At 42.2% G+C, this 20,665-nt stretch overlaps 2 protein-coding genes across 2 annotated transcripts in view; one reads left to right on the top strand and one right to left on the bottom strand.

Annotated features, from left to right (window-relative positions):
* The window catches only part of LOC308221172 (uncharacterized protein), a gene marked incomplete at both ends in the record, with an annotated part of 31,607 nt that extends 16,346 nt beyond the window's left edge, over positions 1–15,261 (top strand). Inside the window, 19 exon segments of the mRNA XM_080618134.1 lie at positions 1,366–1,451; positions 1,611–1,635; positions 6,359–6,506; positions 6,509–6,582; positions 7,037–7,099; positions 7,103–7,240; positions 7,244–7,247; positions 7,767–7,974; positions 9,806–9,949; positions 10,398–10,554; positions 11,999–12,026; positions 12,029–12,077; positions 12,562–12,685; positions 13,053–13,133; positions 13,341–13,442; positions 13,798–13,925; positions 14,015–14,114; positions 14,706–14,825; positions 15,175–15,261. Coding sequence (XP_080474260.1) covers positions 1,366–1,451; positions 1,611–1,635; positions 6,359–6,506; positions 6,509–6,582; positions 7,037–7,099; positions 7,103–7,240; positions 7,244–7,247; positions 7,767–7,974; positions 9,806–9,949; positions 10,398–10,554; positions 11,999–12,026; positions 12,029–12,077; positions 12,562–12,685; positions 13,053–13,133; positions 13,341–13,442; positions 13,798–13,925; positions 14,015–14,114; positions 14,706–14,825; positions 15,175–15,261 — 1,866 coding nt within the window.
* Positions 15,262–15,393: 132 nt separating this feature from the next.
* On the bottom strand, positions 15,394–19,884 carry THUMPD1 (THUMP domain 1 NAT10 acetyltransferase adaptor). The gene is made up of 4 exons (XM_080617732.1): positions 19,647–19,884; positions 19,078–19,258; positions 18,466–18,714; positions 15,394–17,888 (listed from the first exon to the last, which is right to left on the bottom strand). The coding sequence occupies exons 1-4, from the start codon at positions 19,854–19,856 to the stop codon at positions 17,560–17,562; spliced, it is 969 nt and encodes a 322-aa protein (XP_080473858.1). The 5' UTR covers positions 19,857–19,884; the 3' UTR covers positions 15,394–17,559.
* Between the last annotated feature and the right edge of the window lie 781 nt (positions 19,885–20,665).

Genomic DNA, 20,665 nt, shown 5'->3' with positions numbered 1-20,665 from the left:
AGAGGCAAACAGTACTACGGCTATTGCAGGTGAAGCAGGACTCAGACTCCACTAGCGGAGCATCTAGAACAATTGAAAAGAACCCCAGGGCCTCCAAAGTTAACATGAATAGTTCATCAGGAGAAGAAGGATAAGCCCCACCTGGCTAAGCAATGATGCGCCAGGTCCCACCGAAAAGTCTTCAGAAAAGACTTCACTGCCTGCCTTTGGCTTCCCTCAGTTTCTGCACAGGGTTCCAAAGCCGTGGTGGAGGGTTTTAAATTTCCCTTCCCTTTTCCTGAGTAACAGCTTTGCTCTGGGAGATCAATTTTTCTCTCCTTGATTCAGTTGGAACAGAAGGAAAACACATCGGGTATTTCAAACGTAATCCCATTTTTTTTAGCAGAATAACTAGAAATAGGATTAGATTTTTAAGTGAAATCATAAAAACATGTTGAAAAATGTAATCTGGTCATCATTTCAGAATCTGACTCTTTTTAAGCACATTCAGATTTCAGTGCTTTTTGGCAAAGTAATCCATTTTTAAGTGAAGTAACCAGATTGTTCACATAATCCATTTATTCTAGGTCAGTAATAATTTTTTTAACATAATCTAATTATGACCTTGGAAATTAATTGTTTTTAAAACAATCTTAAAACTGTAATCCTGGAAGAGATTCTTGGGTTTTGGTGCTGGTCTGTGTTGGGTTTTAAACAGATATGGCTAGATTTTCCACTGAGCCCTGTTCTAGTGGTTTAAATTGCTCGTTACAGCAGGGAAGGTCTCACTCAGGAGATTTCCTCTCTGGTGCAGTCACAGACTTCTCAGTCTATACACTGGGTCTGTCTGACTCACCAACATGTTAGTGCAGTTTTGTAATCATAGATCCAACTAGGTTGAAAAAGACCTTTAGGATCATCAAGTCCAATTATTACCCCAGCACTGCCAAGTCCACCACTAAATCATGTCAAAACCTGAACCTGACCAGGCAAAAAAAAAGGAAGAAACAAACAGGTGAATCAAAACATTTCTGTTGAGGGTGTGTGCAGGAGTATCCAGTAAGCTCTGCCTCACTGGCCAGGGTTTCCAGCAAGCAAATAAAGCCTCTTAGTAGCCCTCTTTCCCAAGTTGTGCTCAAATTCAGTGGGCTGCGATTGTCCCGCACAACTGGTTTGAAGAATTGCTGAGTGACCCAAGTGATGAACTCTGCTTCTTTAAAAAGTCACTCTTTTTGTTGGGCACTGGGTGTGCTGCCTGCCTGCTTCATCCTCAGAAGAGCCTGTAGCTTTTAAAATCACAGGCTTGCTGCAGAAAAGGAACACAGCTTGGGATGAAGCTGGAAGTTCTGTCAAACTGCTGAGTATTGTTATTTCTTTACAGACAAGTTGGAGTTTGTTCAACAACTGCCAAAGATGGTCTCTGGGAAAATCCAAAGGAAGAATCTAAGAAAGGAAGACTGGGGAAGAGCTGAGTTTTGCTGCTGAGCTGCTGGCCAGAATGTGCTGAACATGACTGCTATTCTGCTTTCTGGCATCCTGTTCCCTAACAGTCTTAAGAGGTGCTGGAGAACCTTCTGAGTAAGAGTAGAAGATACCAATTTTTGGTCTTGTGCTTTTGGGTATTTCTAAAGCAATATTTTCCCTATAATTTATAAGGTATGTGGGAGAAGCTGGTTTGAAAATAGCGATAAACGAGGGGAAATCAGACTTGCCTTCAGCTTTTGCTTTTATTTTTGTATGTGTGTTGTTTCACTGAAAGCCACAAAGTATGCAAGTCAAATCCTATTTTGTGAGAATGGTTTTTAATAATTGTTGATGATCAGACTTTACACTTTAGACAGTGCTGGGTCACAGATAGTTTCAGGATTAAATATAATCAAGGATTTCCTGGACTAAGTAGTCAGTTCAGGCTGTGAGAAATTTCCATAACAGTCAAGCAGAGTTACGTGGCTGTGGCTGCAGCAGAGGTTTAGATCATCCCTGTTAGGTCACATCTCACATTTCTTGTGACCCCTCCGTAGCACTTGCACCTCACACAGTGCTGCTACAGCGCAGGCTGTGTACTCTTTAGTCTTGCTTCAGAAGATGTAAGTAGTAGTTGAACTCTATGACCAATGCTGTATTTACTACAAGCACAAAAACACCAGTGCACAAAGTGCACAAAACCACCAAGCCCAGGGTTGTTTATCTCAGAATTTCCTTGTTCTGCTGTAAAGCCACTATGCAGTACCCATGAGCCCATCTGCTGTTGTACCAAGAGCCTGGGAAAATAGCAAATGTGCTGTGTAGTGAAGCTGTTGATGACCTTTGAGGACAGCTAATTGAGTTATTAACTGGCTAACAAACAAACACAAGTCCCAGGAGAGGCTGTGCCAGGAGGGTTCTGCAGGTGGATCTCGCCTCTTTCGTACTCTTAAGCTCTGAAATGGATATTGCTTTGCTTTCCACTTAGAAAGCACGTAATTGCCTGAGGTCAAAACCAAAGAGAAAGCAAATGCACAAAATGCTATGTCTGTGTAGATTACATCAATCTAAATGTATCTGAGCTTGCACTACTCAGGGGATAGATGAAAATTTATTTCTTTAGGAGCAGAATTAGACCTCAGATGAAAAATAAACCCTACTCTCTGGAGTATTTGCATGCTGTGAGCGTTAAATGTTTTAAGGAAATTAAGAAAGTGACTGAAAGGAGGTAGTTTGGGATATTTTATTAACCAGTCCTTTGGAGATTCATTCCACAGAAAGTCTTTAGACTGTTCAAAACGTTGTACTTGAAGTAGCAGACATGCGGAGAGGAATTGTGTCGTCTGCCTTGAATGTTTCTCTACTACATTTGCATCAACAGCTGCTCTAAATTCTGCTTCTTGGGAGCAGGTAGTTAATTTGGTGAGCAAATGAGAAACTTCTCTGGATTTCATTGCAACTACCATGAAAATCATGGGTCAACTGGGATTTTTTCCATGTGTGCTAGTGGAAGACTGCTACAGTACATTCACTGTTTGGGAGCTGTCACCCTTTTTGTTTGTTCTAGAATTTTGTGGACAAATTGGGCTGACCCATCCATGTGTGTATGGTCCATCATGATTGCACCGAGTAATGGTTTATGACATTTACAAACAGTAGCAGCTGTGTTGTGTGTCTCCAAATGTATTTACATGGTGAAGGTCATGCCAGAGATGTCACTGGAGTTGTTGCTGTAAAACCCTGAGTGCTCATAGAAATTTACCCTGGTTTACCCTAGGAAAAGGGCCAAATCTGTCTGCCCTGAAAGTTTGTGAGCAAACTCAGTCATTGATTTCAGTCTCTCCACACTGGGTTGAAGACAGGCTTAATGCCCTCTGATGTATGCACATTAGAAACACAGTGTGTCTGGAATGGCTCTTCATGTGTGTATTGCACAGCTCAAAAGCCACTTAACAACCACAATAAAATGAGGAATGGGAGCAGTAATTTCAACATGGGGAGAGCAGATAGAAAATTCTGTGCCCTGTTACAGAGGCCTGAAGTTCCTCAAACCCTGACCAAACATGCTTGCTCTGAATCTCACTGTGGGTGCTCCTGAAGCGTACATTCAAAGAACTGAGCACTGCACTGTGGCTCTTCTCCAGGTTTCACTGGGAATTTCATGTGGTTGCCATTGCTCTGTCCATTTTAATTTCTTTGAATACATGAGCTACCAGGCAGCATAAGACATAGTTATCTTTGCTTCTAGTCTTGACTGAAAAATGGTAAGAGAAGAAGCAGAACCAGTTAAATAGCAGTCAGATCAGAAAAATGGGGTAATTCTCTTTTCAGATCACCTTAACATCAGTAAACACTGTCACCTGAGGCAGTCTGCTGCATGCCCTTCTTTAAGTGTTAAGATGAGAGACAGGTAGCCTGTAATTACTTTAGCTTTGGGTATATACATTTTCAGAATATCATATGTGATCTACCAAGCTGGGGAGGGTCATCTCCTAACACTGAACCCTACAGCAGTAGGTTGGGGAAGCTGGCTCCAAGTGTACAAGACACAGAAGACAGGGAGAGAGAGGCTGTACGTGACGTGCAAAGACACTGATGCCAAATTGGATAGTTTACTTCTGAGTAATTTCAGAGCTTACATTCAGTTTGCAAAAGTGGCTTGAAAGCTTTCCAATACCCATAACACACAGCAATTCAATGGTTTTCTTGGAAGACTGGCCATGCATTGATGCCTGCAGAGATTTCGCATGTGGGCTCCAACAGCCTGGTTCTGCCTCTTTGTAGTCCCTTATTTCCATGGCTGCTCTTTGTGCTTGTTGTTTCTAGCAGCATCCCTGTTTCCTGACTCTGATCCTTAATTATACCCTGTACTGCCTCTATATGGAATCACAGAATAATTTAGTTTGGAAAAGACCTTTAAGATCATCAAGTCCAATAATAAGCCCAACTTTGCAAACTCCACCACTAAACCATGTCCCTAAGTGCTATATCTACGCATCTCTTAAATACCTATATTTGTAAACAGTCTGTATATATCATATAGTCTGTGTGTATGCTTATGTATAGCTTTTATTTATCTATGTCTTGGTTTAAAAATATTTTCCCCTTGCAGAGCTTATTGCCTGTGGTAGCAATACTAACAGACATTACTGTGACTGCAGTAGAATTCACCTAATCCAAGTTTACCAAGCTCACCGTAATTGAATACCTGGAGATCCTGTATCATGTCTTTCAGAGCATGGATTTTGTGTCTCATCCTTTTGTCACCCTTTTCATAGCAATGACTGTAGTTTGAGTTTTTGCTGTCCTCAGAGCTGATGGCCAGTGTCAGAACTGCATGTATTTTGTCCACAGAAGTATCTGATGGCAGATGTTATAGGTGATATTTATTGGCAACAGGCTTCTGAAAATCTTTGTATCTTTATCATACCAATTCTCATGCTATGTTTAACTCCAAAATCTGAGAATAAAGCCCCATTGTTGCTATTTCCAAAGTCATTCGTGCCATAAAATAGTTATACAGTAACGTATGGTGGATTATCCATTCTCCGAAGGCAGTGAACCAGAAACACAATCATTCATACTCAGTGCTCTTTCTATCTTCTCTCAGCTTTTTCAGTGATTGTGCCTTTCTTCAGAAGGAGATTGGAGAAATGAATTCTGTGCTCTCAGGGGAAATAATCCCCACCATGGAATGTGATGTGTGATCCTAATGAAGGGCCACAGCTGCTCAAAGAACTAGAGTGAAGCCAGAGGGCAGTACTCACCAATTAAGTACTAGGCAAGATACATGAGGAGGAGTTGAAAGAAGTCTCACCTGATCACAAATAACACCTCCAGGTAAGCACAACCTATTTAAACACCCTGAGAAATTAGTTTTTATTTAATAGTTGTTCAGATGTCTTCTCAAATGAAAGATGCCATCTACTAATATGAAAAAAATATAACTCTACAGTGCTGTGTTTTATTCCTCTTTCTTCACATGATTCTCACTTTTATGAAAGAGGGTGGACTACTTTTCTGTTTTGTCCCAAGCAGACTGAAGAAGTAGCTTCTTTCTGCAAGAACATCTTCTAGGTCTGAGTCTGCAATCACTGGCTCAGATTTAAGGGAAAAATAAACCAGCAGCCATTTCCACAATGATGTCACTGATTAACCGTGAATTCTGGAATCTGGCGTTTTTAGTGACCTCTTAGGGATAGAGATAAGAAACAATGTGTTTTAAGCAAACTATGTGAAAAAACAAAAATCCTCTTTTATTAGTCTCTGAAGCTGATGTATCCTGAGCACCATGTTCCCATACATACAGCTGTAATTCACTTCACTCTTTTGCAAAGTATTTACAAGGTAATGCAAAACTACAAACAGTATTTTTGTAAAACCAAATGCAACTCTGTATATTTAAGGACAAATGCAGATGTGGCAAAAGCATTAGTCTGGTAAACAAATCAATAATAGAATGTGGAAAGCCACCTCAGAGCTCAGAGTTATTCATAATACTTTGCTATCCAACTAATAAAAGGCAAATGCCAGCAGTGGGAGGGAACACAATTTTTTCTGTGGACAGTAAGGAAGGCAGAGTAAGTGGTGCAATGTGGCACACAGCTTAGCCCCTACTTTGGGTGGAAAGAGTAGGATTTGTCAGCTCCAGGGGGAATTCTCTGAGAAACCTGTTGGCAGATGAAAAAGCAGGAAACTTAAAAAGTAGTACCAGAGTTCCAGCTTACCCATAAGAAGAGGTGGGATAACATGCCATGAAGAGGTGGACTTGCTGCTCTGTATATATCTGTTCCATTTGGAGCCAACAGCCCATCTGGGAATGTGCATGCCATAGTACTATTATTGATTTTTCAGCCTCTTGTAGGAGGGAAATAATCATTAAAAAAACAGTTCTGATGGTTATTGTATCCAAAAGCCCCCATACATCTGCTTTTGTGCCATGAAGATTTTACTTGTATTTCAAGTGTTGCAGTCCTCATGGAGCATCCACACACTCCACAGATTATTCCACCACTATCACAAGACTTTTGCACCTTTGAATTTCTCATATTATGAAGCTATCAGTCTTGTGAACAGGAAGCACCCGAGTACTTTAATTTTGCAAGTGATGTGCTGGACATGTGGTCTCAAATTGAAAAGGTAACGTTTCTGACCCTGTAGATTCAGTATTTTTAGTAAAACTGTGCCCCTATCCCCAAAATCAAGCCTAAAACTATCACTGGCTTCAGTGGGAGCAGAATTTCCTCCCCTATTTCTATTTTAGCATAATATTGACATTGCAGAGAAAGGAGAGGCAATTTGCTTGGCATCAGAAGGGACATAGTGCTTTGTCTCTGTGACTCTGATTCAGCAGTGTGTGCACTGCTGGGGTTGTAAAAGCCTCTAAGTAATTTATGAACATTGCAAATTGGGTAGATATACTCATCAACTTATAGTTGCCTTGGAAAAGATCTCTTTTAAACCACATGCATAATATCCCTGCCCTAGAATATGTCACACTATCAGGTTCCACTTCCTGGACCATCCCAAAAACTCTACATGGAACTGCAGGCGTATCAGAAGTAACCAACATGCTCTTTACACTTGTGTATAGGAACGAAAAGGACCATCAAATCCAGCTCTGTGGTGGATAAATGGAAAAGGAGATGAAATTAAATGAAGCTTTGAGGAGCTGGGCTTCCTGTCCCAAAAAGTGGCCAACATGCTGTCTGCACCATGCAGTCTGGAAAGAGGAGACCGAGTTTTAGTGATTCTCCCCCAAATCCCAGAGTGGTGGCTGCTGAGCATGGCTTGTATGTGAACAGGTGAATTGTATCATTGCTAATGGTCTGTAGATTGGTTGTTACCTTCTATGCCAAAAGTTGGTTAACAGTTCATTTAACAATTACATTTCTTATTTGACTGTGTAGCAAATATTTGACAATCAAAGAGGTTGACAGTGTAGTCTCTTATGACTGATGGAATTACCTTCATAATTTTTCTTTGCTTTCTGTGGCTTGTGTTGATTGTGTTAAATCAATTTGGTTGTGTTAAATCAATTTAACTTCAATAGAGTTAAGTTAAAGCTCCTAGTGTTTACTGCCCCAAAGTTATACTTTCTACTTACATTGTGCCTGGAGCAAAGGATCTCATAAAAGCAAAAGCTATATTGTACTGCAGATCAGCACATCTGTATTCAAGTTCATGTGTGTGGCACTTGTTTTATCTTCTTCTCATTTCTGGACTGAATGGTGCTGATATTCAGCAATTCAGGAAAAGCTATGAGTTATCAGGACTGAAAGTGACAAATACCTAATAAATTCCCAATCTTATTGCACTTTCAGGTGTTATCATCATCCCAGGGACCACACAACTGACAGCACAAGACACCCGCTATAGATTGCTGTCTTCCAAGGCTAAGTGCATTATTACAACTGATGTGCTTGCTCCTATGGTGGACTCGGTTGCATCCAAATCCCAGTTTCTGGAAACGAAGGTAATTGTATCTGAAAGCAGAAGGGCTGAGTGGCTGAACTTCAGTGATTTGCTCAAGTAAGTGCCTTCTACCGTAACTCCATCATCATTACCTCTAGTGGAACATTTCTCATATTGTTTAAATATACTTGTGCACTTGTGTCTAGATATGAGTTAGATACCTTTAAGGGGGTGTGAGAGAAGCAATTAAGTCTCTTTTCTACAGAGTATTTGGAAATAGCCAAATTAAAAAATAAGTACAGTCTTACAATGACTAGGGGTTTTATAGATGACTATGAAATAATACAGAATAGTGGACAGGAAAACCTTTCTCATTGACAACTGTGGCCTGTTTGCCCTCTAAAGCTCAAAGAAAAATATTCTATGCCAATTATTCCAATTCATATTCCTAAACTCTATTATAATAAGGTTAGTAGGAATGGCTTTTCAGTATGAAAGGCTAAAGAAGGGCATTGCAAAATTAACCTAATGTGTTCAGGAAACAACCTGCCTCATGGCTGAAAAGTAGCTACTAAAATGGCACCCAACAGACAGCTCTTCACTGCAGTGCATGGGTCTGTAGAAAGGGTGGAAAGGCAGAGTGGAGAAGAAAAGCAAGTACCCCGCTAAAATCAATATAGCTAAATATAGCTAAAACCATTATTTCAAGGTGGGATCCAAGCTCTTCAGTCACTTTAAGAGCTTCATAAGATGTACCATGTGTTCTTACAACTACAGGTGTCAACTAGTATTACAGTGCAGCTCACTGTACAGCCTGACTGTATTTGTATCTGCTCTTTTGAACAATGGCCCATTTCAGGGTCACTAAACTGAAAGACAGGGAAAGCAGTAACACTGCCTTCTCAAACCTCCTAGAGCTACTAAAACCTTGTCAAGTCGATTTGATGAATCCTCTTTCATGCTGGGCTAATATTCCATGTCTCGGTTCCATGACAGAGAGTAAAATTGTTTTTGATAAAACCTAAATATTGTCTGGAACTGCATCAGTCCTGCAGAGGCTGTGCCTGGCAGTCAGGCAGGTAGGATGGCTGCCTTGTGAAGTGCTGGGTGTCTGGCTCCAGGGTTTCTCAGCTGTCAGGCTCACAGTCTTCCTAGAGTGCTGGACTGCTGTTCTGCCTGGCTCGCTGTCTCGCCAGATCACTGGCAGCCTGCCTATCTACTGGGATACTTGCCCAGTCTGCCCAGCTCCCCATGTCCTCAGCTGCCTTAGTCAACTGCTAAACCAGCCAGGAGGCTGTGAGGCTCTGGAGTGAGGGCTCCTGGACAGCCCGTCTGCCTGGCAGCCAGCACAGGGAGACGGCTGGCCTGGGCAGACAGACTTCTATGCCCAACCTTGCAGGCATAGACAGTGTTTGCATGCCAAGTAAAAGCTTTTTGAACATCAGTCCTGGCAGAGAAAGGGTTTTGCTTTCTCATCCTAGAAAGTAAGGAGAAATATTTCCCTGTCACATGCCAAACAACTGAGAGTTTGAGCCTCTTCATAATTCCCAAACGTGGCAGGGATAATTAACTAGTGGGACCATGTACCCAAAGAAATGGTGGGTCCTCCCTCAGCTTATCACATTAAGGCTGGAAGATATACTTTCTGGAGGGCACTTGGGTCAAACACAAGGTACTGGGCCCTTTTGGTGGCTGTTAAGGGAGGCAAAGAAAGGTCAGGCAGTTGGCATTTTTACTCTGGAGAAGGTGGACATGGAGAATAGTTAAAGACCAGCATCAGCAATGCTTTAATAAAGAACTAGCAGTGCAAGAGTGAGGGGATCTCAGTAGTTTCTTATCCCTCACATCTCACTATACAAACTCCTGCATATATTGGGTACAGAGGATCGAAGCTGAGTGTGCTGAATAATGCCGGCCACTGTTTCAATAACCTGTTTTTTCTTCTAAGGGCTGCCTCTACTACCCATAACTGTGTGAAGACAAAAAGCCAGGATCTGATGGCAATCTATTTTACCAGTGGTACTACACGCTCTCCCAAAATGGTTGAACATTCCTATGGAAGCTTTGGTCTGGGTTTTTTTCTCTTAGGAAGGTGACGTATTCAGCTAATTATGTCTTTACAGCTCTGGAATGTGAAGCAAACAGAGAGATTTTGTGTGTGATAGAATTACGATAGATGATGAGGTGCCAGCAATACCATACACGTCATTTCTTTCGGTCTCCTCAGCTGAATTGTACCCAGGAAGCAAGGATCTATTTCGATATGGGCTGTGGCTCCATTTTAGAAACTACTTGTCTGTTAGGCTAAATAATGAGTTAGGATACTGTTTGATTTTCTTTTATCAGTATAAAGGCTGGGCAAAAGGCTTTTATTGTGTTTCAGATCAAGTTTACCATGCCTTTCTAAGGAAAAATAAAACCAAAACAACAACCAAAAAAAACCACCAAACAAACAAAAAGAACACACAAAAAACCCTGCCCACCTCACATTCCTAATTTCCACTTGCAGACTTTCTTATAGACACCTTTGTCTTCAACGGCTACTGGTTGAATTTGACTCCCTCAGACATCTTGTGGAACATGTCAGACACTGCTTGGGTAAAGGCAGCTGCTGGGAGTGGTTTTGGGCCATGGTTCCAGGGCTCATGTGTTTTCATACATGCCATGCCACAGTTTGATGCAAGAGAAACCTTAAATGTAAGAACACCATGTTCATAATGAACAGTTACTCATATTTCATGTTGTTTTCCAAGCAGGCCACAAAACTAAGCTTCTCAGGTTTATGGGATTAGCCATTTTAAGATGGCATAACCAGAAGGTGATTGTTCTTTGATAGGAATATAATACAGGAAGGATTTTGCAGCATGACTCTTTTGGGCACGGATATTACCAGCTGCTTCCAATCAGCAGGAGTTACTGGTGTTACTTAAGCCTCTTCCCTACTGTATTTCACTACTGAAATGATAAATGAGCTGGCTTACATGTAAATTAATATTTTAATTACACTGTTGTGTCCATGAAGGAAGTGAAGTCAGTACTGGAAAGCACCTGAAGCTCTGAGATTGACTTGAAAGAAATTGTTCTTAAAAGAAATTTTTTTCAAACTTCTCAAAGCAATCTGAGTTTTAATCTAACACAAGAGGAACACTGCTGTTCCCAAACGGCTCAAAGCACCTATGTGGAAAAGTGTATGTTCCTAACGTGAGGGTTATTTGGGGATTTGAATACTGTTTCATTTCCATTTTAAAATTGTAGTTGCTGGTTTGGTTTTCTTTTTTGTATAAATTTCTTGGCTGCTTTACCCACGGCATGGCTGGAGCGAAAGCTTCTGAAGGAGAGGTCTTTCCCCTCTGTGAGCAGATTAGCATTGCAGGCAGAAAGGAGTTTACAGAAAAAAGAAGTAAGGCTTAGCTCTACCTGAGTGACTGCGAATCATCTGCTGGTCATGTGGGTGCGAATTAAAGATGTGTCAGAAAACAGAGGCTTGACCGAGATCTTTATTTTGCTACCATGCTGCTCCTGTCCTGGCTTATGTAAAGGAGGATATATAAATTTACTAGTCCAAACCAACCTTTTAATACAGCATTACTCACAACTCAGCCAGAGCTCGTGGAGACTTGGCTCTGCATGTCAGGCTTTTGTTAGGACAGCTAAGGGAATTAGAACATGCCTAAAATTAGTGACAGTCCTTTTCAGAAAGTGTGGGGCTAGATAAAAGACAGGCAAAATGTTCAAAAGAAACCTGTAATTTTAGTTGCCTCTATTTTGAGGTGTCTGACTTTGTCCTAGGGTGAGATGTGGGTTTTACAGTATAAAGTTCCCTGCAAAACTTCGGTTGCTCCTCCAAGGCCAGCGTTTCATACCAAGCGGTGGTCGCTCTGCTTCAAGTAAGCATCAAGACAAATCAGATACATCAGGGACTTAACCACAGTCAGTGTATCACCTCTTCAGCTGATGTTTGAGCCCTGTAACATCTTTCCTGAACTCTGAAAGTGACACCAATTCCTTTGCTTTCCATGTAAGTGAGGTTACAATCAGGTCTTGTATTTTGTGCTGTAGTATGCAATAGAAAGCAATAGTTTGCAGCAGGGTTTTTCCCAAAACAATATTATTTAATCTTCTTTTTCTTTTTATTTGTTAGACCTTGTGCAGATACCCAGTGACTACTCTGTGAGCGCACCAACTGCCTACCGCATGCTGGTACAGCACGACCTCACCAGGTACTGCACGTCTGTTAACAAGTGGCCATGCTGTGTCTGCAAGCTATTGTCTGGCTCTTTAAAAGTGATTTCTACAGGACCTCATAGCCATTTAAACTCTTAGAGTAGTGGAGATTTGTTGGAGGCAGAGCCTTGTCTTTAGCACTGCAGAGAGAGGTAATGAAATCCACCCCTCGGACACCTCCAACGCAGAGCAAGTTTTACGCTGAGGCATTAGGGGTAGTGAATACAAAGGCTGGTATTCAGCCCTTGAAGGCACAGGTGTGGCTGCACTGCCATCAGTCCTGTGCATTTTTGCACCTCACTGCTTAGACAGCTCCTTTCCAGCCCCACTCCCATTAGAGCTCTAGATTTTCTCTCAATCCTAACCCCTACTCTAAGAGAGTCTGGTATGTCCTTACGTCTTATGGACATAACAACCACCAGGGAGAGCATTTGTCCCTTTCCGTCCTCTGATACACAGTAATGTCCTCTGCTTATGAAGGTATGCGTTCAAAACACTGAAGCACTGTTTGACTGCAGGGGAACCACTCAACCCAGACGTGACGGCACAGTGGAAAAGCCAAACAGGACTGAATATCTATGAAGGCTACGGCCAAACCGAAATTGTATGTTCTGCTTTTTTGTAAAGCTCAGCTGTCACTTGGGGCCTTAGATTCTATCTCATTCCTCTTAGTAAATATGGAACTGGGCCATACATATTTCATTAAAAAGAAAGATGGCATTAGAATATGTGGCAATTGCCTACAGGAGGGTTTATTGTTTTTAGAATTATGGCTTGGTTATGATACTGCTTCTAAGACTACTTAAGCTGCTATTTGTCCAAGACTCTCAGTGAAATTCAGTGTTTCAGCTCACACAAATGGAAAATTTAGATCTTACACTAGCTCAACAATGCACATAGCACAAGAACAAGAAGAGCCTCAGGAATAACAGTGAAAAATACCTGGGCTGGTTGTTTGTCTTTTCCAACAGGGAATGGTATATGCCAATACAAAAGGAATGAAAATTAAGCCAGGTTCCTTCGGAAAGGCAGCTCCCCCCTATGATATTCAGGTAGGTGGTCCCATTTTCTGCTTACTGTTGATTTCATAGGAAGTAGAACACAAGAGAGTACAACATACTGTATAAGTTTCAGTACCATACAGTGGTATTCATGGCAGGCTGACTTTTTTGGTTGAGCTGTTGGCTGTTGGTTAGTTTTAGAACAGGGCTTTCTTAAAATGGGAAATTATAATCATCCATTTGCCTTTTCTATTGCAGATTATAGATGAAAATGGCAGTGTTCTGCCTCCTGAGAAAGAAGGAGACATTGCTATCAAAATAGATGCCAAGTGGCCATTTACTTTTTTCACTCGATATGTGGTTAAGTCTAAAGTGAATTTTCGAGAGAGCCAGTTGATGCCTGCAGCATGGTATGTATTTATACCAACAGGAGCAGGAGCAGCACTGAAGAGCTTTGGCTCATCTTGACCTCACAATGTTCTGACTTACACCACTTCAATTCCCTGCACCAGTCTTCTGCAGACCTACTACGTAACCTTAAGTTCCCTATCTGGCCCTGTGATAGGTTTTCCCCTCTGGAAGAAGCAAGCACAAGCTATTGCATACTTGAGACAAAAAACAAGCAGTGAAAAATATTTTGGGTAGTGTCCAAGGAGGCAAAACTCATCTCTAAGGTTAAGGCTTCTCAATATTCAGGATAATTGTTGCTTAACAGGATGATCCAGTGAAAACTGCTTCCGCAATCCATGGGAACTTCTATATCACTGGAGACAGAGGGAGCATGGATGAGGATGGATACATATGGTTTATGGGGAGATCTGATGATGTCATCATCTCCTCTGGGTTTGTAGATTTCAGCTACAGTGCCAAGAAATGTCTAAAAAATAAGCATATACCTTTTACTTACTAAGCATTTCATTTCTTTCTCCTAGGTATCGTATTGGACCACTTGAAATAGAGAGTGCCCTGATAGAGCACCCAACTGTCGCTGAGTCAGCCGTGGTCAGCAGCCCAGATCCCATCAGAGGGCAGGTAATTAGTGATCACTCTCCTATTCATAAACTGCCTTGTGTGACAGAGCTCACACTCAAGCTTCCACTGAACTCGTAAGATTTTTAATGTAGCTATACAAACTTCTCCTCATCACTTCACCCAAAGCAAGGGGAGCAGTAGTCTGTGTACCCCCCTTTTTTCTTTCTTAAAAATGAAAATATAACCATTGGTTTCCTAAAGAACATGACACTGAATATAAAGGTGACTCTGGTAAGAACTGATGTGCACTTTGACCCACTGCCTGGGGAATTATATTCTTTAACAACGTATGTTTACAGAAAAGGCTGTAGCATCTAAGAACTTTAAAGCAGTCCTTTACAGAACTATGAATTTCAAGCAGAGTTTAAAAGTTTTATCATTTATCACTTAGGACCTTTACTAATGTAAGGTAGAATCAGTCTTTTGTCCTAATTTTATATTTACTTACACAAAAGCAAGATTTGCTGTACTGCGGAGGTGTGACAGAATAAGCCTGTAGTGCAGGCAGTACTCACTCTCAATTAACTGCCTCATTTCTTAGGTTGCTCTGGTTTAACTAATGCTGCATTTTTATCCATTTTCCCTTTGTAGGTGGTAAAAGCTTTTGTGGTTTTATCTCCTTCCTTTAAGTCACAAGATCCAAAGAAACTGACCCGTGAACTGCAAGATGATGTCAGGAAAGTCACTGCTCCGTACAAGTACCCCAGGAAGGCAAGGAAACACAAGTGTATTAAAAAAACTAAATAAATAAAATCCCAAACACCTATTTGAACCATGGGGAGGCTATAAACAGAAAGAACAGACTCAGTTCAAATGCAGTAACAGAAAAAGCACAAATACTTGCTGTGCAAGAAAAATAACAAGCATTATTATTTAAAGAACCTCTTGGAAATTAACAGATCCAACGCAATCTAAAATGAAATCAGGATTTATTTCCACAGTCCCCTAATTCTTATTTAAATTCAGTAGGATGGAGACTTTAAGTAGGATGGAGCTGTTATGAAAAAAAATAACTGTAAATGACATATACTCATTTTAATTTCTTCCTCTTTTGAATCAGACTGAATTTGTTCAGCAGCTGCCAAAGACAATCACTGGGAAAATCAGGTGGAATGAACTGAGGAGCAAGGAATGGAGAAAGACTTAATTTTGATAAGCAATCTAAAAAGGCCTATCCCTGTCAATTTCATCCATAATGGAGCTCTTCTAACAACTGTAAGCACCAACACAGGATTATATTTCACCCACTGAGCAGTGACTGTGTAAGAATGCACAAGGTTTAAAAACTCCCAACTGCATGTTTTTTTAAATGCTTGTGCTCTTGCTTAACAAAAATCAAGCCTACCTTGGCAAGGCAGATGCAAACACAACTTCCAGCCACCTAGCACTTTTCAGAATTACAGTACAAGTAGAAGTGATTCCAAGATGAAGGAGTAGTGTGTTCATTCTTTTGAGACCAGATAATTTAATTCACAAGAAGCTTACTAACAAGGAAATTGTGATAGTATACAATGAAGTTCCCAGAAATGGCCATAGATCTTGCACGCATCCAAATTACGCACCCTGCTTAAATGAATCTAAATAAATTTAGGAATTAATGTGTTAAGTGAATGTTCAGTAAGTCCAAGTTATAAAAAAACAAAAGTAAAAGAAGGACAGCATCTTTTAAGACTGCAGCATAGGCAGCAGGTAAATGTCAGACAGACATAGGCTTGACAAACAGCAGCTATTCAGCAGTTTCTTCTGAAGAACCGTAGGTCCTGTAGACACAGATGAGTGAGAAGGGTAAAAAAAAAAACCCAAGCCAAAACCCAACAATCAAAACCCCACAAACTATCCATGAGTCTATCCTCGTCCTTAGTAAGTAAGGTAAGCAGGCTGTCTTGAATCATGATCATCAACATGAGCCACCAATAAACATTCACAGTTGACCTTCATATCTGGTCTCAAACGGTTCTTTCCTATGTGTTATCCAGACATTGCTGGTTTTAATTCACACACAAGCAGCTTTAAAATTTAAAGAAAACACTGATGGAGGTAAGAAAGCAGAGTTTTAATAAATGGATCGTAAGGGAAAGAGGACTGGGGAAAAGAGTTGTCTTAATTTTCCAGCTTCTGAAAGAATTTTGAGAAGAGGAAAATACAAATTCAACACTGTTGAGAGACTCTGACAAATCGTTTTCATTAAACCAAGACAAGTAACAAGTGGTGTTCTTCAAGATGAGTCTTTTCCTATTGGCAACCCACAAGCTTTTATGCTAGAGATGAAATACTAAAGCTAGACAGTTGTACAGGAAGCATACTCAGAACCCTATTGGAAAGCAGGTTACAGATGCACTGGCTTTGGTTGTTCTTTAAGTCATTGGGATATCAAAAGAGCTGCTGTAACAAACAGGCAACAGAAAGACTCACTAACATTACTCTCAATCTGAAACAAAATTAATACCGTAAAGCTAAAACTGTACCAAAAATTAAGCTTAATTCCCTTTATCCGGTATAGTCAAATGGAAGCTTCTTTCATAAGAAGTTCCCAAGCAGTATTTAAATTCAAATTTTGAGACCTAAATAAAAAATAAAAACAGAACAAAAAAAGACTTCACAACCATCCCCAAGGATTAAGTCTTTGGAAAGAGCAGCAAAAGGCTGTTGCAGGAAATTACTCAAAAGGAGTCTGTTCAGTGACTATAACATTTCTTACAAACCAGTAATTGCTGTATACACAGCTAATGTAAACACACATGTAGTTTTTGCTAAAACCATCTGCAATGCCTGCACTATACTTCTGCTGTCCTAGAACAGTCAAATCTATTACTCTAAACAGTCTCATAATATTCACGTATTTTGATGATAGCAGTTCTTCCCATTTACTTTCAAGACTTAGCATATCCTCGTAGATCAATGTGTATGTATATATAACCCCCCATCATACAGGAAATGATCAGGTTTAGCTCATTCTGTTGTTCACACAGAAAACTGTATCTGAGTTCTGCAGTCACACAAGTTGTCAGATCACATCCTTAAAACCCCTCTGCAGTCAACTGTCTTTTTCGGATCTCTCACTTTCATCAATACTTCCTGATAGAGCTGACTCTGCACTGCCTTTTCAGTTCTGTAGCCATCAGATATAACAAAGAAGAGTCAATGTATGTCAGGATGGCCACATTTACATATGCCATGCATACACTCCTGCTTTTTGGACTAGGTAAAGGCATTGCAGAACAAAGCTGTAAAAGAATGACAGCAAGCTGTTCACCAGAAAGGTGAGCACTCTTGCTTCTGTTGTAATGTCAGCTCCACCTGCAACAAGCATTGAATTCTTACACGTGGATTTTAAAAACAAGATCTCAAAACAAAACCACTCTCCTCTTTAAAAACACCCTTTCAGAACTCTAGGGCAACTCTTTTAGTTTGGATTGTGTTTATCCTTCCCCTTCTGTCACACTTTCTACACTTTCAGCGTATCATTCCCCTTGGGCTCAGCTTCTGTTTCACCTTGATTCTTGTTCTCTAGTTTTACTTCTTCTGAGCTCTTCTCCTCCCCATCAGCTTCTGGTTTTACTACCTTGGAGTTCTGTTCTTCTGTCAAACTTGATGGGTTTTGTTGTTTGTCTTCTTTGTTGCTCTTCACCACCTCCTGTAGGTTGTATTTTCTGAACAGAACATAGTCTCTCACCACACTCAAGCAACAGACGGTTTTTATTATTTCCACCACAATTGTATATTGTGGGTTATTAAGGTCAACCTTGTTTTCTGGATTGAGGCTGCCCACAATTCCTGTAAAACAAGATGTAGTTTAAAAGATGCTGGAAAAACTGTTTCAGTAAACATGCCCTAATGAAAGGAAAAAAGTTAAGAGAGAGAAAGCAACATGCTTCTTAGCTGCAACCAACTACCTGTATTTGTAATTGCTTAAAATAGCTGAACGGAACAGGAGTCAGAATATACCAGTGTAACTGAAAAACTGTCCCACTGCAATTACCAAGAAACAAAATACTAGAGTAAGGTGGAGCTCTTTTATGAGTCATATATTCAATAGAAATAGTAACACATTATTTCAACATAGCATCCAGAGAGAAAGCCTGACAGCATTAATTTCAGAGCACATGTAACTAACACTCCAAACACTGGACTTGTTTCTGCTTGCTGTCTCTTCAGACATTAACACCAGCAAGGAATATTGATGTCAAGTTTTTTTTAAGTCTTAGAGAAGCTTTGTAATTCAACATAAAGATTTTAAGCAACAAGTGTGTGTGCCCATTAAGACCACTTGTAATAATCTGGCCTATGTTATGCATGCAGTTGTGGGCTGCTTATGTACTTGTTCTCGGTTTTTTTAGAAATTCATACATACCTGCTAATTCCTTAATTACTTCTTCCCTACTCATATGACTGTTATTACGAGCTTTGTAAACAATCTGAAAAGTACCCTTATTAGGGGCTTTAAACCAAGGCTCAAAAAATGTTTCCGTGTATTTTTTCATATCCTCCATAAAAGCCTTGCAAGTTCCAGAAATGGGCAGCATCCTCAGGATGACTCTTGTTTTCTTCTTTTTAGTGGCATGCATATCCTTTAATATATGGTGCACCAGGTTCTCAGGTTCTACAAGAAAAACAGCTAGGTATGAGAAACAAATTGAAGGCATTTTCTCCCTCCCTCACCCCCCTAAGTAACACACTGGGGAAGCACTCAGCTGCGCTGCTGTCAGTCTCAAACCCTTTTCTGTACAGAGTTTTTTTGCTATACCAAAACTGGATAATCAAGGATTATTTTGTCAACACATATTAATCTACCTTTACCAACTCTGCTACTGACAAAAGTCAGGGGCTATGTGAAAAGGAAGGGGAAACCCTGCATGTGTTTGGTACACATGAGTTTCTTGGAAGTCACGCTCTGTGGCCTTTTACTAACACTGTTCAGTGTAGTTTACCCCACAGCATTACATAGCATCAGTTGATGTCCTACCAATGCCCTGGGTTCTGATGAAGACCACGTTGTTGGCACCACTCTCCACTGACTGGAACCGCCGCAGCTTCTGCTCTGTCGAGGCACGGATCTGGCCGACCTCCTTCTTCAGGGCTGCCTCAACGTCATCCTCATCCTCCTCTCTCTCGCTTCCAGACAGCCGCTCCTCATGATCTGAAAACTTCACACAAGGCACGTCTCTTGTTTGGTGAGTACTGAGCAACAGCGCACACAAAAACTGCCAGCATGGCCCTGGGGCCTGGAGGTGATGGGCAAGGACCTTTTATCCACCCAACCCGAGGGGCTGCACTGAGGGTTGATGACAGAAACCGGTATTTTCGTGTGTGGTGAACACAAACATGGCGGTTTACACACAGCGAGAGGAGGCTCCAGGCGCTACCCTCCCCGCCCCGCAGGGTCATCGCTGCCAGGCCGCGGGGAGCAGCGGAGCGGCTGATGCCGCGCTCCCCGGCATTAGGGCAGTCTCCCCGGCGTCAGGGCAGTCTCCCCGGCGTCAGGGCCGTCTCCCGCCCAGCCCCGACCGCCCGGCCGGTCCCGCTCGCACGCACCTGCTCAGGCCCGTAGAGCAGGTCCCCATACTCGCCGAGGAGGCTGTAGGCCTCCCCCACGCACTTGCGCTCGTTCATGTTGCAGGTGATGAGGATGCCGCGCATGCCGGCTTCCAGCTGCCTCCCGCCGCCGCGGGGCCGCTTGGCTCGTCCCGCCGCGAAGTGCCCCTTGGGCCGCCGCTTCCTCGCCGCCGGCTCCGCTGCGGCCATTGACCGCCACTCGCTGCTGCCGCCGCGCACTGCGATGGCGTCAGTGCCGCGCCGCCAGCCCGCTGCGGACAGCGCCGCCCCGCGGCCCGTTACCGCCCTGCCGAGGAGCGCTGAGGGAGCAGGGCACGGAACCTCCTGTTCCGCTTGCGGAGCAGCCGAGCCGCGGCACCGGGTAGGACTCCCAGTGATCGCCTCAGCCGGCTGCCAGGCTGCTCTCCCAGCCGGTGTTGCTGTGGGCAGCGCCGCGCCCTTGGAAAAAGAAGAAACAAACCCCATCCCTCTAAAACTCCAGTTCACCTCCGGGGTCACACGTGCCAGGGGGAGGTTGAGCAGTCCCCAGGCAGGTACTCTGGGGTCGGTGCACTCGGCTGTGGCCAGGCTCTGTCACTCGTAGCCCTTCATGGCTTCTCTTCTAGCGACCTTCAGTTCCAGAGTTAAAGTCTGGGTTTGTGTTGATGATTCCAGAGCAGATGATCAGTGGGACGGGGGCAGGGAGGATGGATGCTCACTGAACTGCAGGGGAGCAAAGAGACCTCAATCCTGCTCAGCACTGGAGCGTGGAACACTGACCTGTACACCCCAACGAGGGGAGAGATGGGTCAGCTGCTTCCCTGTCTTCATATCTAACTCCTGAAGGTGCCATGGCATAGAGGGACCAGCTGAAACAGAAACTCTTTATACAGGTAAATTTGGGCATGAGATACCAGAGAACATGTGTTGGGAGAAAAGGCATGGCCCACAGCATGGATCCTAAAGGAAGATGTCAGTGTGGTTCCCTGTCCATAACAGCCTTCTCTGCCTGCAGTAAC

This window comes from Psittacula echo, assembly GCF_963264785.1.
Source record: "Psittacula echo genome assembly, chromosome: 5".
Classification (NCBI taxonomy): Eukaryota; Metazoa; Chordata; class Aves; order Psittaciformes; family Psittacidae; genus Psittacula; species Psittacula echo.
Note: the sequence above shows the minus strand (reverse complement) of the source record. Positions and strands in the feature narration are given on the sequence as shown.

Coding starts and splice junctions, on each gene's coding strand:
- THUMPD1 (XM_080617732.1), bottom strand. CDS start 19,856: ATGGCCGCAGCGGAGCCGGCGGCGAGGAAGCGGCGGCCCAAGGGGCAC. Junction 18,715..19,077: donor CATCAGAACCCAGGGCATTG/GTAGGACATCAA, acceptor TTTTTCTTGTAG/AACCTGAGAACCTGGTGCAC. Junction 17,889..18,465: donor AGTAATTAAGGAATTAGCAG/GTATGTATGAAT, acceptor CTTGTTTTACAG/GAATTGTGGGCAGCCTCAAT.